This window comes from Spermophilus citellus, assembly GCF_964194105.1.
Source record: "Spermophilus citellus genome assembly, chromosome: 10".
NCBI lineage: Eukaryota > Metazoa > Chordata > Mammalia > Rodentia > Sciuridae > Spermophilus > Spermophilus citellus.
This window is the reverse complement of record NC_138197.1, coordinates 31293796-31310809: the sequence shown is the minus strand read 5'-3', so window position 1 is coordinate 31310809 and position 17014 is coordinate 31293796. Positions and strand designations below refer to the sequence as shown.

The following is a 17014-nucleotide window of genomic DNA, read 5'->3' as shown; positions in this document are numbered from 1 at the left end:
TCTCCTCTGGCTGGGGAGGGAGCACCTACTGGACTAAGCTGGATCGACTGTAGATGGTGCAATCCCTACCCATGCTTCAGTTTCTCCTTGCCTGCCTGTACTTCCTCCCTGAGGTCTTTCCTCATCTCTATCTCTTGTCCTAAGAGTTGGCATCAGGGTGTTAGAGAAAAAAGTGTTTAAGTGGCCTCGTTTTCCTTATTGGGCTTAGTGGGTACAGTGATTTCCCCAAGTTTAAAAGTTTTACAGAGTTAGCCTAGAACTCAGGTCTTTTTCTATGACTCACCCTGCCTCCCCGTGATAGGATGAAGTCCCGAATAACAGAGGTGGAGCTAGAACCCACGTCACTCAGAGTTCAGTGCCCTTTTGGGTTACGTATGTGTGTGTTTGTGTGTGGGTGCACGTGAGACGTGATAGGGGAGGGGCATCTCTGCTATCTGAAGCTCTTTCTTTTCTTCCTCCTTTGTCTCAATAAACCTGACTCTGACTCTGTCATCCCCCGTTCTGTTTTTTCATTTCTTTCCCACTTCACCCACCATTATTGTTTCTACCCCTGAAGGATCACAGTCTCACTTTCACCTCCTCCATTAAACTAGCTAACTTTTCATATCCCTAGATCCACCCATTGCTCACCATCTTTTCTTCTTCTTTTTAATAGAATTTTATTGAATAATTCAGTATCACATGTGCCAAGGGTTTAAACTTAATGAGTAAAGCAACAATTATCCTAAATCATGAAAGAAATTCACCTTTTGTGCCAAGCTTTGTGTTAATGGCTTTGGCACTTTGCACAGACTATTGAGAGTCTTTGTAATATTAAAAATGGGACATTGATGTTGTTATTAATTTTAATATGAACTATTAATATTGCCACCACTTATAAAATGCTTAATGTATGGCAAACAATTGCTAAACACTTTATATGCATTTAATCATAAAATCAACTCTGTGAGAGGTATTAGTGAGTTTCTCATTTATTTAACTTTTTCCCCCAGTGCTGGGGCTCCAGACCAGGGCTTTGCACATGCTAGGCAGGCTCTCCACTAGGCTACATCCCCAAGCCTCCCATTCATTTTAGATGAGGAGCCTGAGGCTCTCCTGGTTTCTTCACAATGGAAAGTGGCCAGTCTGACCCTTGCACTACATTCTTTTCTTTTTTTATTTGTTCTTTTTAATCACACATGACAGCACAATGTGTTTTGACATATTATTCATACATGCACATTCTTCCATTCTTGTGGTTGTACATGATGTGGAGTTACACTGATCATGTACCTTGCACTACATTCTAATGAACTTGTTTTCTTCCAAAGCTCTGCTTGGGCCTCACTCCTACTGTACCTGGACTTTTTGTATGTTGATGGTGAACCCCTTCCTCTGTGAGTCCACTTTCAACCTACTAGTTCTCCAGAAGCTGGAGGACAGGGTAAAGTCAGTCCCACCACCAGTGGGGACACCTAAACCCTCCATTCCCATTTACAGATGCCCTGCCTTTAGAGTTAGGATGGCAGAGGCAAGAAAACCAGAGGCAGGAAAAGCTAAGGCAGGAGGGCTTGGGGCTGGAAGGTCAGCTGGTGGATCAAGGGGAGAAGAGGCAGGGAGCTCTGCTTTACATCATAAAGCCCCAGGACAGCACTTTCTGGTCCCCCTGTGTTTTCTACAGCCTCAGCACCTGAAAGACTTAGCCTATGGGGGAAGACATTGTATTCCGTGGGCATTTGAGTCAATATTGTACTCAGGGTATAGAATTTGCTTGGGAGAAGCCCTGCCTAAACTGGGATAGTATTTTACATTAACAGAGGATGACAGGATATAGGGACTGAGAGGGACCCTGACAACAAAACAAACAAGAAAGGAAGAAAAAAAAAAGACCCCAAAGGACAAACAAAAATAAACCCCCAGGGGACATTGGGAAAAGTAGCACTGTGTCTCTCATAGACAAAGGGGGCCCTTTGTTTGCAAACTAAGAATTGGGGGTTCTCTGCCTCTAAATGCTATGTATCTCTGGCCCTCACTCTTCTCATCTAGAGAGTCAGGGGGTTGCCATAAATTCTGTTTCTAGGGTCAGTTCTGATGGATGTGACAAAATATTTGGGAAAAGGATGTTGGAAATGGACTTTTGATATCTCCCGGAGATACCCAAATATCCAAAGCATCTTCACAAATACGGTCACATTGATCTTCATGGCCTCATTTCCCCTGGTAGGTGGGCAGACACTTTACCCCCTTTAATAAGAGGAACCAGTCAAAGCTCAGGAGCAGGGTTGCCTGATGTCCCACAGTTGGTGGCAGAGCTGGGATCAACAGCGGGGGGCACCTGTCAGGTGGAAACTGGTTAAGAGCCAGAGGGTGGGGGCCAAGGGTTAAGGTCCCAATTAGGGCAGAAAACTAAGATGAGAATTGACTTTGAGTATTGGTTTGGATGGATGGGCAAACTCCCACCAGAGAGGGGGAGTAGAATGCCAGTGGGAACTCCAGAGTAAAGGGGAGGGCCACTAAGAAACACTGAGTACTTCCCACAGTCAGACGTTTGTGTATTGTTTCAGTGAATCCGTACAGCAACCGTGGGAGATAGGCTGACCTGGCCTGGCAAATCGAAAAACAGGCTCAGAGAGGTTAGATCATGTGTTTAAAATCACCTAGCTAAAAAGTAGTGGATTCTGAACTGGAACTTAGTCATTTTGACAATCTGACTCCAAAATCATAGGTCTTCCCATTCGTAGCTGAGAAAGGCCAGGGCTGGGGGCGGCCGGGGAGGGGGTGGTGTCAGTGCACCTTGGGGTTTGGTTGCGAGTGGGTGGATGGGTGCGCTGAGGGTGCCAGGCCGCGGGATCTGGGGCTCTGGTGCCTCTGACTGGGCTACAAAGCGTTAAAGAACCTTGGCCCCCAGCACCCTCCACCCCCGCCTCCTCCCCGGGCTCTTCCTGTCCCTGTTGCAACACCGCCCGCCACTCTCCCTTCCCCTCCCACCTCTCTCTCCTCTCGGCTTTAATTTTCTCCTGTAAGTTCTTTAGATTCAGGCTCCATTTCTGGCCTCCCGGGTTCGAGGTCCCTGGTCCCGGGTTGTGATATCCTGCCCCAAGTTTCAACGCTCAACCCCCACCCTCACCCCAAGGCCCAGACGGCGCGGGGGACCTCCTGGTCAGACCCGTGCGACTCCGGTCGCTGTCGTGCCGCTGGCGCCACCACCACCGCCGCCGCCGCCGCCGCCCCGAGCCCCAATGGGGGAGTGAAGCCCACAGCCGGCCCGACATGGGCCTCCCCGTCGTACCTGGCCTGCTGCTGCCACTGGTGAGACCAGGGTCAAAGGGAAGAGTGGGCTGGGGGGTAGGCGCCTCCTGGCAGGAGGGGGCAGACTTTCCAGCCTCGGCCTGTCCTTGGTGCCAGTCTCAGGCCGGCTTGGCCTGACCTCAGGCGCTGACCGTTTGGGTTTCCCCATTCACCCTTCTTTAGGAGAAGGGGCTGCACTGAGGCAGGGGCAGTAGGGGGCAGGGAGGGACGAGTTTGAAAGGGAGAGAGTGAAAGGAAGCTCTGACAGCCCAGGAAGTTGGATTGGGCCAGGGGGTGTCTGGGAATTTGGGGGTTGGTGGAAGGTCAGGGGTGGGGCGGATTTGGTAGGGGGGAAGAAAGGAATGAAAGAAGGAGGTGGATCCTCTTGGAGTCCAGATGATTCGGAATTTAGTCCCTCTGGGCAGCTGGATAGCTCAGGAGTGTGTTGGGTGGTAAGGCCACCTGTGGAATTCAGCTGAGCAACCTGTTAGAGGGCAGGAGTTGAATGGCTTGTGAAATGGGGAATCTGAACCTGGGAAGCAGATGATGGGTTGGTGGGGTGGGTTTGGGATGCTGTGTAGTGGGGGGTATTGGAGAGTGGAGTGAGATACTGGGTAGGGACAAGGCAACCAGTGGATAGCTGTCTTGGGCCCTGGGAGGCCCAGGTTTCCCACCTGAGGGCATACTCTGCCCTTCTCCCTCAGCCTCAGCTCCCAGACTCCTTCCAACCCCCTCCCCATAGACCTAAACAACAATGATTTGGTTTCTAAATCCTCTGTTCAGTTTGGGGAAGTTGGTAGCAAGTTGTTTTCGTCGCTGGAAAATGTCCCTTTCTCTGGCCTCAGCCTTGTTTTAATGTATCCTTGATCTTCACCTGTGTCCTGGAATCATCTTGCTCAGATACCTGGAGCCCCCAGCTTCCCTGCTTAGTGAGGTGGACTTTCCTACCTTTGTGGGCATTTTCTCCGGGTCCCTACTGTTCCCTGTCTTTTCCCCACCATGCCTTCCTTTTCTGTCACTCTCCTGAGCCCTGCTGTGAGCACCTTTCATCCCTCCCTCCACCTGTGTTCTCTGATCTAGTCTCACATTTCTAGACTTCAAGCGGCACCTGTCTCTGTTATGTCTCTTCTCATTTCTCCATCTTCCTGTTTCCCCAGTCCTACCTTTTCTTCCCATCTTAAGACTGTCCTTCCATTGGCTACTCTCCCTGCACCATCCAGCTGCCCTGTCCTCTTAATTCTGTTCTCTCTGTGGTGGTCGATCACCTGGATTCAAGCCACAGCTTGTGAACCTAAGCCGGTTATTGACCACTAATGCTTTAAGTTCTTTATCTTTAAAATGGACATAATCATGATGACCTTGTAGTGTTATTTTTAAGATTAAATAGATGGATATATGTTACGTGTATTTTCAATTTATTAAGTGCCTACTCTGTGAAAGACACTGTTTCAGGTGCTGGGATTTCAGTGGTGTATGAAATTCCTACTCTCAAGTTTATGGTCTAGTAGGGATAACAGAAAGCACTCAATAAATCTTTAGCTTGTACATTATTGTCATTAGTGGTTTTAGTAGTAATTATTCAGTGGCTACTTGTGTTTGGAAAACAGAAAGTAAAGGTAGTCTGAATATGGGTAAATGCCTGGGCTAGGAATATAGCTTAGTAGCAGAGCACTTGTCTAGCATTTGTGAGTTTAATCCTCAGCATGGGGTACGGGGAGAGTGCCTGGTACCAGACTGCTGCAGCCCTGGTGGGGATGTGACCATTAGGGATGGAAACCTTGCCTGGAGCTGAGGGGGCAACAGGAGACAGGCAAGGTCTGTAGAGGGCTGTCCATGGGCTTTTCAGGTGAGCAACATTCAACTAACAGTACAGAGCACACAGTACAGAGCACAGAGTATATGGTGTATGTGTGAGTGGGAGGTGTTGGTGGGAATAGGGAACAATGAATACGGGAAGAGTGTGGCAAAGCAAGTAGGAGTTTGCTATTCTCAAAGAGTTTGCAGTCTAGGGGCCAAGATAGCAAAAAAAGTAAAAATGACTTCAGAACACACTGGAGGAGCCAGGCTCCTATAATAGGGTTGGGGATGTGGCTTAGTGGTTGAGTACCCTTGAGGTCAATCCCCGGTACCCCGAGGAAAAGACCCATTGGAGTCCAGCTGCCTTTCTTTTTTTCTTTTTCTTTTTCTTTTTCTTTTCTTTTCCTTTCCTTTCTTTTCTTTCTTTCTTTCTTTCTTTCTTTCTTTCTTTCTTTCTTTCTTTCTTTCTTTCTTTCTCCTTCCTTCCTTCCTTCCTTCCTTCCTTCCTTCCTTCCTTCCTTCCTTCCTTCCTTCTTTTTTTTGTACCAAAGATTTAGCCCAGGGGTAGTTTACCATTGAGCCACATCCCCAATCCTTTTTCATATTTCATTAAAAGACAGGGTCTTAGGGCTGGGACTGTAGCTCATTGGTAAAGTGCTTGCCTCACATGTGTGAGGCACTGGGTTTGATCCTCAGTACCACATAAAAATAAAAAAAAAGAAAAAGAAAAGACAGGGTCTTGCTGAGTTGCTCAGAGCCTTGCTAAGTTGCTGAGGCTGGCTTTGAACTTGTGATCCTCCTGCCTCAGCTTCCTGAGCTGCTGGGATTACAGGCACGCGCCACTGTACCCAGCTCCAGCTGCTTTTTCTTGCTTAGTGAATCTCAGCTCCAGGAAACCAGGAGTTTCCCCAGCTGATTCAGGTGTCTCTGCTAAGCTGTGGGCTGGAGCGCTCTTCCCATCCTAGGGCTTACAGTGGACTGTCTTCAACTCATTGAGAGTTCTTAAGAGGATGATTATCCATCTCAGCATCCCCATCATCCACATGGGGCCTGGCACAAAGATTGTCCCTTAACTGTTGAATCAATTAAGGAACAAGAGATTGGTTGGATGAAATGAGGGAAGGAAAGAAAAGTGGATTTGGAGCTGATGTCTAAGTCACTGTCTGGCAGCTAAAAGGGAGGAAGGCAGAGGAATTGGGAGACTGGTTTAGGGAAATGTAGAGGAATGGAGAGATGGGATTTTGTTGAGAGGTGGTGGGGACAGGAGCTAAATATCTACTAGCTGGCCTGGAACGTCCATGTGAGGAACAGTAGAAAATGAGAGTGGAAATATTGGAGTGAGTGGGTATGTGTGAAAAAGAACCTTGAATATGGATCCAGGTGGAGAGTTTCATTCATTAACTGTTCTTCAGGGGCCCATTCTGTGCCTAGACTATGTTCAGAATAAAAGTGCCTAGATATCCCTGACATGTGCATTCAGGGAAGGAATGAAAATGATGTTTCCAGCAGGCCCTGGAGATGGAGAAGATTCTCACACTTGTGGAACAAGTTGAAGCCTGAACACAGATAAGAAAGTATGTGGGAAGCCTGACAAGGTGGCTGCAGTCCCAGCTCCCTGGGAGGCAAAGACAAAGAATCACTTGAGCCAGGAGTTCAGGGCATTCTGAGCAGCATAGGAAAGATTGGAACAGGAAAGAGAAAGACCTTTACAATCATTAATAATCCAGATGTGAGGCCATCGAGGAACATGGAGAAGAAAGAAAAATCACAGAGGAAGGACCGGCAAATGAACTGATAGGACAGCAGCAGGGTTAGGGACAGGGGCTGTGAGGAGAGGGCTGGGCGAATGTCTTGGCATTGGCACCAAGAATTTTGTGGTGTGACTCTAGGTGAGAGATGAATGAATTAAGTTTGGGGCATATTAAGGGTTGGGGACTAGCCAAGTGAAAGTGTGGTCTTAACAGCGGGTTCTCAAAATCTTCAGTAGAGGCATGTGCATGTGTGTGCCTGTGTGTGTTGGGAATGCTGAGTCTGAAAACTCTCCCCAGGTTATAAATGTACTTCAGTGTGGGGAGTGCTGTCTCCCCACTTCCCTCTTGAAGTCATCGTTAGTTTCAACTAGAATGGAAGACAGACTGATCAATCCATGTTAATCTGTCCCTCTAGTTCTGTGGGCCTGATACTGAGAGGATTCCTGTGAGGGGAAGATAGGGTTCTGACCAAGATACTCTCTGATCTCTCATTTCATGGGGCTTGTGGTCTGTTTGGGAAGATCATATCTATTCATCTTAAATAACCTTTGTATGACAAGAGACCAAAGTAGGTATGGTCAGTTCGTGTTATTCAAGGTTGCTGGGGGATGAGTGGCTAATGAACTTGGGTGAGGAAAACATGTGTCATTATCAATAGAGGGCTTCATGGTGGGGGTGGGATTTCAACAGGGTCCTTGGAGGAGACAATATCATGAGCTCTTCCAAGATCTTGACATTAAATGAACAAACACATTTTAATTTAATGAACACATTGTTGTGGGGAAATGGCAGAGCAAAGTGGGTCCCTGAGAGGTGGCTGGGTCAGGGTTAGACCACAGGGTCCATCTCTACTTCTCCGCTCTACTCTGCAGCCCTGGGACCAGCACCGGAAGTCACACTTTAAAGTCTCCCCAGACGGAAGTTGTGGGGGAAGATGAAGAGGTGCTGGGTCACCCCCTCAAGTCTCTCTCCACAGGAACCCCCAGCTTCCTGCCCTTCCTCTGCTCCAAGTAGAGGCAGTCAGACTGGGGTTGGGCCCTCAGAGCTCACCTCCTGGTTCTATAGTTTTGCCACTTAAGGCAAGTGCTATGGATTGGGCTCACTGGGCCAGCTGGTGCCAACAAATGGTGCCCACTGGTGGGGAGCCTGAGGGCCCTGGCACCTCAGTGTCAGAAAGGGCTGGCCTGGAGCATGCTGTGAGCAGTGAGAGGCTTGAGCAATAGAGCTGGTTCCTTCTCACATCTCTTTTGCTTGCTCTCTCATTCCTGGAAATGAGTTTTTATGGCTCTGCAGTTTTTCCTGTGCAGTCACTGGGCTTGGGAAGGAGCTATGGAGCCTCAGAACTGGCCCTATTTTCTAGGGATTGTCCGGGGACTTCAGGGAGGTTCCCAAACCCAACACAACTAGCCAGAACAAGGCAGGCTGTGGGAATGTGGTGAACCCAGAGTGGGAGGGCAGCCTTGGGTGGCTTCCTATTGGAACTAAGGGGTGTCAGGAGGTTGGTGCAAGAGTCCAGGGAAGGGTTTATCTGTCCTCGAACTTGTTGAACTGGGAGAAGAAACAGGGTGGGGCCTAGTCTAAAGGAAGGATGCGGAGGGAGGGAAGGAACTGAGTGGCCCTCTGGGAGGGGCAGCTATTGACCTGATGGGCGGAAGCCAAGGGTCGAGGGAGACTTCCCTTTGGGATGGACCGGGAGAGGGAGGCATTTCCCTGAAATCTGTGGGCCAAGTGGACAGGGGTTCATTGCCTGTCTCTTTTAAGGAGAACAGGGGGTGAAAAGGGGTGCTGAGTAGAGTGGGAGGGAGAGATGGGCCCACTGGAGGAAGGGATGAGATGGCATCCTTCTTGCTGGCTGGCCCTGCCTTTTGCTGACTCATGACCCTTGAGGAGCTGGGGAAGCTGAAGTTGATAGTTCCTTCTCCTCTCCCCTCCATCCCCTCCCTCTGGACTGAGTCACTGGGGCGGAGCTGCTGGGAAAAGATTTCCCCTTCCCGGATCTGACTTAACCCCCAAAGTTCTGGATAGGGAGGGACACGTGTGCTGGCCTGAGAAAGCCTCTCTCCTTACTTGCCTCTAGGAGGCCCATTCCTCACTGGCCAGAGGTCCCTGAAAAGCTCTCTTCAAGGCTATCCTGGAACTGGAGCCCCTCAGTGCCTCTTCCTGACTGCCTCTGCCCGTTGGCTTTGCTCCAAGCCCCTTGGATGGGATTCAAAGTGTCAGTGACCTTAGGTACTCCATGTTCTTCTTCGGGGAAAGGAACCACACATTTCAGGATTGGGAAGTTCTTCCCATAACCAACCCTTCCTGTTGCCCTAGGAGCCCCTGCCCTCTGAGTGTGTGGGCACACGCCTGCCTACAGGGGTTGCTACTGTTTCTGTGTATGGCTTCCCATGTTTGTGGCTGAGGACCTGCACAGCCGCTGGCAGCAGTGGCTCCTGGCAGATGACAGGGTGCAACTTGCCTGCCTGCTTGGAGCTGTTAGGACCTCAGGGCCTGCAGGGAGCTGTCAAGGCTGGGCGGCTGTGGCCTGCCAGGCCTTCTCCTGGGTTTCTGTGATCCAATTAGTCTGATTCTCCCCAGTGGGGCTGCTCTTGTGTGTGTGTGTGTGTGTGTGTGTGTGTGTGTGTGTGTATGTGTGTGTGTGTGTGTGTTTGTGTGCCAGGGTTTGAACCAGAGAAATACTATCACTGAGCTACATAATCCACCCTTTTAAAATTTTATTTTGAGACAGGGTCTTGCTAACTTGCTCAGGGTCTCACTCAATTGCCCAGGCTGGTCTCAAACTTGTGCTCCTGCTGCCTGAGCTTCCTGAGAAACTGGAATTACAGGCATTACATCATGTGCCATCATGCCAGGCTTATCCCAGTGTTTAACAAACTTTTGAGGACATCCTAAATTGTTACAAAAAATGGCTCGTATCAGGGGGAAAGGAGAAGAATCAAGGCTCAGAGAGAACAAAAAATGAAGCCAGGACAGATTAAAGAGCAGTCTGAGTGGAGCTAAATACGACTCCTGGCTTTGCTTTCTCCATACTGAAACCAGAACCAGGAAAGCAATTTAGCTGCTGTGGGCCTGGCCCAAACCTACGCAGCTCTGAAGTCTGCCTTCCAGATACCCTGCTGATCTCAGGCACACCCTCCTGACCAGTCAGTTGAGCCTGATCTCCAGCTTCTGGACAGCTCTAGTTACTTGTGACCTGCATGCCTTTGCCCACTCCTGCTCCCACCTAAAGTTTCTCACCGCCTACCCTATCCTTTACCCCTGAAGTTTCACTTTGACTCCCCTCCCCATTTGTCCTCACCAGCTTAGTGTGTGTGCTTGTAAATTTAGCTGTGGAAGGTGATGCGGCATGAAGTATGCAGGCAGGGTCCTGAGTAAGGTTTGATGCAAATGTATAAAGAAATGCTTGGCTGGGGGTGTAGTGCTTGCTTAGCTTATAGGAAAAAAAATGTCCTTCTTTTGCTTCTGTCTACTCCCTAGGGATGGTACCTGTAGGAATGTCATTCACCTTCATCCCCATCTGATTTTCCCAAAATACTTTTTATAATTTATTTATTTTTGTGGTACTGGGGATTGAACCCAGGGGCACTTAATCACTAAGCTACATCCCCAGCCCTCTTTTAATGTTTCAGTTTGAGGCAGGGTTTTGTTAAGTTCCCCGGGCTGGCTTTGAATTTGTGATCTTCCTGACTCGGACTCTCACATTTCTGGAATTACAGGCATCTCCCACCATGCTCAGCTTATCCAAAATACTTTGTAGTGGTATAACAATCCAGGAAAGTTTACAGATCCTAACTGTTTACTTCTGTAAATGTTTACAAAGTGAATACACTGAGAACCCTGCCAGACACAGATGGAGAAATGTCACATCAATCTTTAGGGTGGCTAGTTGGAAAAAAAGGGCCATAGTGGAAGTGATCTGCCCGTTCCCAATCCAAAAAACATCTCCTGGGCTGGAGGTGTAGCATGTGTGCTTAGCACATGGGTAGACCTGGGTTCCAACTCCAACACTGCAAACAACGACAACACTAAACATTCCTTGAACATCTGCCCTGTGGCTGTGGTGGGGAACTGTGAATCAGGATAAGATATAGCCTGGGCCTGGGGCTTGCTTGATTTGAAGGAGCAAAACTTAGCACACAGGACAGCTAGAGAACAATTAAGCGCTAGATTGCTCTGCATCCCCTGTCCAAGGGGCGAACAGTTCCTTGAGGAAGGACTTGAGCCACAGAGGTTTTAGATTTGCTGCCCCTAGTCCGCCCGCCCCTCCCTCTCCTGATGGTGTCCCCTCTCTCTGATTCTTCCTCAGGTGCTTCTGAACGTGTTGGTGGGGATACACCCCTCAGGGGTCATTGGACTGGTCGCTCCTCTTATGGACCGAGAGAAGAGGGATAGTCTATGTCCTCAGGGGAAATACAACCACCCTCAAAATCATTCCATCTGCTGTACCAAGTGCCACAAAGGTAGGAGAAAGTGGTAACAGTGAGTCCCCTCAGTTGTGGGGCCTTGAGTCTTCCTTTGCTTGTTACAGATGTTCGAGAACTTAGGTCCCACCCTGATTCCTCTAACTTTACTGCCTCTATTGGGCTGGAATTTTCTCCCTCTTTCTTCTCCTAGAGACTTCCTTCTGTGAGCTCTGAGCTCAGCCTAACCCTGACACCCCATTTGTAGGAACCTACTTGTACAATGACTGTCCAGGCCCAGGGCTGGACACGGACTGCAGGGAGTGTGAGAATGGCACCTTTACTGCTTCAGAGAACCACCTCAGACAGTGCCTCAGCTGCTCCATGTGTCGGAAAGGTGAGTCTCAGGAGAGGTTGAGGGCTCTAATGGGAGTGTGTATGGTCCAGACTCTTGGGGGGACTTGAGTGTCCTGTGAGGTATGTGCATCGATGCTGGGGGGTGTGGGCAGGATGAGTGTGCTCGTGTGGGCTGTATGCGTGGTGTGGATGTATGTTACAGAGACAGGTGCACGTGGTGGTGGGGGTGAAGGGACACAGGGAAAGGAGAAGTCGAGTAAATATGGCAAAGGGATGCAGAACTCAAGCCCCATCTTCCTCCCTCACCAGAACTATCCCAGGTGGAGCTTTCTCCTTGCACAGTGAACCAGGACACTGTGTGTGGCTGCAAGAAAAACCAGTTCCGCCAATATTTTAGTGGAAAACGTTTTCGCTGCATGAACTGCAGCCTCTGCCTCAACGGAACCGTGAATATCCCCTGTGAGTGTGGCCTGCCTGATCCCAAGACCAAGCTGTCTCCCTGCCCTGGGGTCAGCCTATCTCCCAGAAGGAAGGTCGTCACCTTGCTGCACCCCACGAGGAGTGTGCCTCTTCCTACTCCAGTGGTCATGGGTCTGAGGGCCATGTCCATCCCACCCTACCCCACTTTTGTCTTCTGGTCCCCAGGGTGCAGGGTGCACCTTCTGTAGCTGTGCCTTCTCTTCACAGGCCAGGAGAGCCAGAACACCGTGTGCAACTGCCATGCAGGGTTCTTTCCAAAAGAAAATGAGTGTGTCTCCTGTAGTGAGTGAGTATCTGCCAGCAGCAGGTGTTGGATGCAGGGCTGAGATGAGTGGGGTGACTGTGGTTGAGAGGCCCTAGCAGAGCAAGGGAAACACTCAGAATGAACATTCTCCTATTGGCCAGACAAGTGGGAGACACTTCATCAAGATACCAGACGACCTTCCCTCTTCCCCAAAAAATGTTCCTCAAATCTTAAGAAGTCTTTGAGCCAGGCTCAGTTGTGTACTCCTGTAATCCCAGCAGCTCTGGAGGCTGAGGCAGAAGGATCACAATTTCAAAGACAGCCTCAGCAATTTAGCAGGGCCCTAAGCAACTCAGCAAGACCCTGTATCTAAATAAAATGTAAAAGAAGGGCTGGAGATGGGGCTCAGTGGTTAAGCTCCCGAAGGGTTCAATCCCCAGTGCGCGCGAGTGCGCGCGCGCACACACACACACACACACACACACACACACACACAAAAGTCTTTGGATAGAAGCTCATTCCCCCAGGACTTGCAGTCCTTCCAATTCAGGTTTTCAAACACTTGAGCAACAGGGTGTATTGTTGTTCATTGATTCTAGGACATCATCTACTTTCACATTTCTGAAATCAGACTGTGCCTTATAACAATAGATGATGTATCATGATTTAATTGGCAGCTTTTGAGCATGTGCTGTGTGTGTGGTATATCAAGAATGGTATCTCTTATTATTGATGGCATCTTAGGTTTGCTATGATATGGTATTTCTGCCCCAGTCCTCTTGATAAGGCCTTCTCACTCCTGGATCCATAGATGCTGTTCTTTTCTTTCTTTCTTTTCTCAGTACCCAGGAGTGCTTTACTATTGAGGTACATTCCCAGCCTTTTTTATTTTTTATTTTGAGACAGAGTCTCGATAAGTTGCCTGGGCCTGCCTTAAAACTTGCTGAGGCTGACTTTGAACTTGCAATCCTTCTGCCTCTGCCTCCCAAGTCACTGGGATTACAGTGACTTGGCACCATGCCTGACTCAGAGGTTGTTCTTGCACACTTGCTTGCTAAGAAGAAATTTTGAGAGCTCTCAGAGTTGAACTGACCTGGGCCTAAATCCCAGCATAGCCACTTGGAAGCTGTACAACCTTGGGCAAGTTATTAACATCTCTGAGCCTTATTTTTCTTACCTTTAAAGTAAGGATAGTGGGGCTGAGGGTGTAGATCAGTGATAGAGCACTTGCCTAGCATTTGGGAGGCCCTGGTTTCTGTCCCCAGTAACATACACACATACATACACACACTTACAAAAGTGACACAAAACTATTTATTTTCTTTTTTTCAACCAAGCATTATTCTTCTTGAGAGTTTTTACCTTCATCCCACATGGTTTTCACCATGAGCTTGTGAGGTGGGCCAAAGTGCCTTTCCCTGCTGTCAGATTTCTACTAAGAACTCATGTTCTCAAGCTCCTTCTAGCTTCCCCAATGTAGTTATCACTCCACATGTGAAAATGTGCTGCTTCTATAGAGGATTCTGGCTGCCCTTAGTGAGATGTAGGGGCATCTGTGTGGGGTGCAGCAAAGTGACGACCTTCCTTTCATGTGCATGTTTGTCACCCCCACACTCAAAGCCAGGTACTATCACTGGCAATGTTATTTGAGAAAAAGTGCTTTAGACCTCTTGTGTTGTCTGCATTCCATCCCTGTGACATACTACCTGAGGCAATCAACTGATAAGGAGGAAAACTTTATTTTGGCTCAGAGTTTCAGAGGTTTTAGTCGATGGTCATTTGGCTCTACTATTTCTGGTCCTGTGATAAGGCAGAACATCATGGCTGGAGTATGTGGTAGACCAAAGCTGCTTACCTCATGGAGGTTGGAAAAACAGAGAAAGAAAGAAACTGGGGGCAGGGGAGAGGGGCTGTGGGCCCGTTTTAATCCAAGAGCACATCTGCAGTGACCTAACTTCCTCCCACTAGGCCCCACCTCCTAGAGGTTCCACCACCTCCCAGTAGTGCCTCAGACTAGGACCCAGCCTTCAACACATTGGGGGGACATTCCAGATCCAAACCATAGCACCTCTCTCTGCCACAATCCTACCAACAATGTATTAATAAACAATATTATATTAATATTGTATTAATAAACTCATTAATAATTACCATTTATCAAGTACTGATTATGTCAGGCTAATTAGCCCTATTGTACTGGTGAGAACACTGAAGCTTAGAGGTGAAATGACTTGCTTATTTCACAGTGATACTTAATGAATGGGCTGGAATTTATATCCTGACCTTAACTACCTTGAATTTTATTTTATTTTTTTTCCAATGATGGAGATGGAACCTAGGGCCTGGTGCAAATGTTCTATCATTGAACTATACCCTGGTCTTGTAACCTTGAATGCTTTTAACTTTCTCAACATAGCTTTTTCAAGATCCCTTCTAAATCTAAAATTAAATAGTTCTGTGATTAACTGTTTCATTCTTTTGCATCACTTCTCAAGATAGGTTAAATTCCATTATATTAAGAGATAGCAAAAAATATTTGTAAAGCAAAGCATTTCCAACATTCTTTGTGTTCCTCTTGCTGTAGAGTCTCTTTTCACCAGTGCTGTCTCTTCTTTTAGATGTAAGAATACCCCAGACTGCATGAAGTCGTGTCCACCCTTACCTGAAAATGTTCAGAGCCCTCTGGACTCAGGTAAGGAGAAGCCATATTGTGCCCATGTTCACCTGGCCTCCTGCCACCCCATGCATCCCTGGCTGTTCCCCCTCCCCTCCCCATTTACTGTGATCTGCTTTGTCTTCAGGTACTACAGTGCTGTTGCCCCTGGTGATCCTCTTTGGTCTTTGTCTTTTTTCTTTACTCCTCATTGGTTTAATGTGCCGCTACCCGCGGTGGAAGTCCAAACTCTACTCCATTGGTGAGTAGTGCCTTTGGGAAGGGAAAGAGTGTTTGGTGGAGATGTAGGAGATTAGATGGGTAAGATGGAGGGATATGAGAGGAAGTGTCCTTTTAGTTTGCTGCTGAGGACTCCAAACTGGAGGTGGTCCTGGATGGCTGGTGGGAGGTAACGTGGCATCAGTAGTTCTCTAGTCCCCAGGGCCACATAGGCCCTGAGGCGTGTCACCACAAGTCCCCATGGCCAGTCCCAGTGCTGGTTGCCAGGGCTGAGAGAGGAAGTGAAATTTATGATGGTTTCTCTCTCTCTCTCTCTCTCTCTCTCTCTCTCTATCTCTCTCTCTTCTCAGTTTGTGGAAAATCAACTCCTATAAAAGAGGTGAGATGAAACCTGGGACCTACCCCAAACTTCCCTGACTATTCCTCATAATTTTGGAATACCCAAATATCTTTCGCCATATGGGCTCTAGTAGAAATCCCATTTATCCCCAGACCCTCCAGAATAAAGAAGTTTGAGTTCTTTTCTCTTCTCTTTCATTAATGCTGTGCCTTCTCTCTTTCAGGGGGAGCTTGAAGGAATTCCTACCAAGCACCAAGACTCAGGCTCCAGTCCCTTCCTCAGCCCCACCCAACCCTCCTGCCCCACTGATTGGTCCAACTTCAGGGCTGTGTCACCTCTGAGGGAGGTGACCCCAACCCACCAAGGGGCTGACCCCATCCTCACCATGCCCGTCACCTCCACGCCCTTCGTCACCCAGGTTCAGAAGTGGGAGGACACCGCCCGCATGCATCGCCCTGATGGTGAGTTTGGAGGGAGCAAGGCTAGGTGGAGGATGCCAGGGAAGGGCCGCCAGTGGAGGTTCATTGTCTTTATCTTCTGTAGCCGACCCTGCGACGCTGTATGCAGTGGTGGATGGAGTGCCCCCGTCGCGCTGGAAGGAGTTGGTGCGGCGTCTGGGACTGGGTGAGCACGAGATCGAGAGGCTGGAGCTGCAGAACGGGCGTTGCCTGCGCGAGGCGCACTACAGCATGCTGGCTGCTTGGCGGCAGCGCACACCACGACACAAGGCCACTATGGACCTGCTGGGCCAAGTGCTCCGCGACATGGACCTGCTCGGCTGTCTGGAGGACATAGAGGAGGCGCTGCGTAGCTCCTCCTCCTTCTCGCTCACACCCAGCCTCCTCCGATGAGGCCACGCCCCCGCCTCAGGGAAGAACACTGTCCTTGTGACCGCTGCTTCCAACTCGCGCTTCCTGCAGGGATGATCTTGCGACATGCCCCCTGGACCTCGTTTTCTGGAGAGAAAGGGCCTTGGAGGGAAAGGCGAGAGCCGGCAGCCGGCAGCCGGAGTCACTTACTCGGTGCTACCCGCTCCGTGTATACAGCTTTTCTCAGCTTGGCTGAGAGTTTCCAGAGCCCAAAGAGTGGTTTCTGGGATAGGTGCACCGTGCCTCATGCCTGTTTTGGGTGTGGGGGACCCAGCAAGACTGCCTAGGGGCTCCTGGTTGGTCCTGGGCCCTTTTTCACAATAGATAAGCAATCTTTGAATCAATTATATCACACTAATGGAAACTTGGCATCATTTGCCCCCTGTCCGGGCAAGCACAGAGTAAGCTGAATTGTCCCAAAGCAGGGGCAAGCACAGAACAATGGGACTTCCAGCTGGAGCTGTGGACTTTTGTAAATACACTAAAACTGGGAAATTAAACCTCTGTGCCTGGAGGAGTGGTCATTCAGTGTGAGAGGCTGGGGCAGAGACCACAAATCTGAGCGGTGCAATGGTCCTGACTAGGGCCATCAGTCCACTGCCATCATGCTAGC

The 17014-nt window shown here is 49.0% G+C and overlaps 1 protein-coding gene across 1 annotated transcript; it reads left to right on the top strand.

Moving 5' to 3' along the window:
• Positions 1-2935: 2935 nt before the first annotated feature.
• Positions 2936-16905, top strand: TNFRSF1A (TNF receptor superfamily member 1A). The gene is made up of 10 exons (XM_081310563.1): positions 2936-3288; positions 11125-11278; positions 11487-11615; positions 11885-12034; positions 12263-12341; positions 14918-14991; positions 15101-15214; positions 15543-15571; positions 15756-15993; positions 16076-16905. Exons 1-10 carry the CDS (start codon positions 3250-3252, stop codon positions 16381-16383), a joined length of 1314 nt encoding a protein of 437 aa, XP_081166689.1. The 5' UTR covers positions 2936-3249; the 3' UTR covers positions 16384-16905.
• The last annotated feature ends 109 nt before the right edge of the window (positions 16906-17014 follow it).

Coding starts and splice junctions, on each gene's coding strand:
- TNFRSF1A (XM_081310563.1), top strand. CDS start 3,250: ATGGGCCTCCCCGTCGTACCTGGCCTGCTGCTGCCACTG. Junction 14,992..15,100: donor TCAGAGCCCTCTGGACTCAG/GTAAGGAGAAGC, acceptor CTTTGTCTTCAG/GTACTACAGTGCTGTTGCCC. Junction 15,994..16,075: donor CCGCATGCATCGCCCTGATG/GTGAGTTTGGAG, acceptor TATCTTCTGTAG/CCGACCCTGCGACGCTGTAT.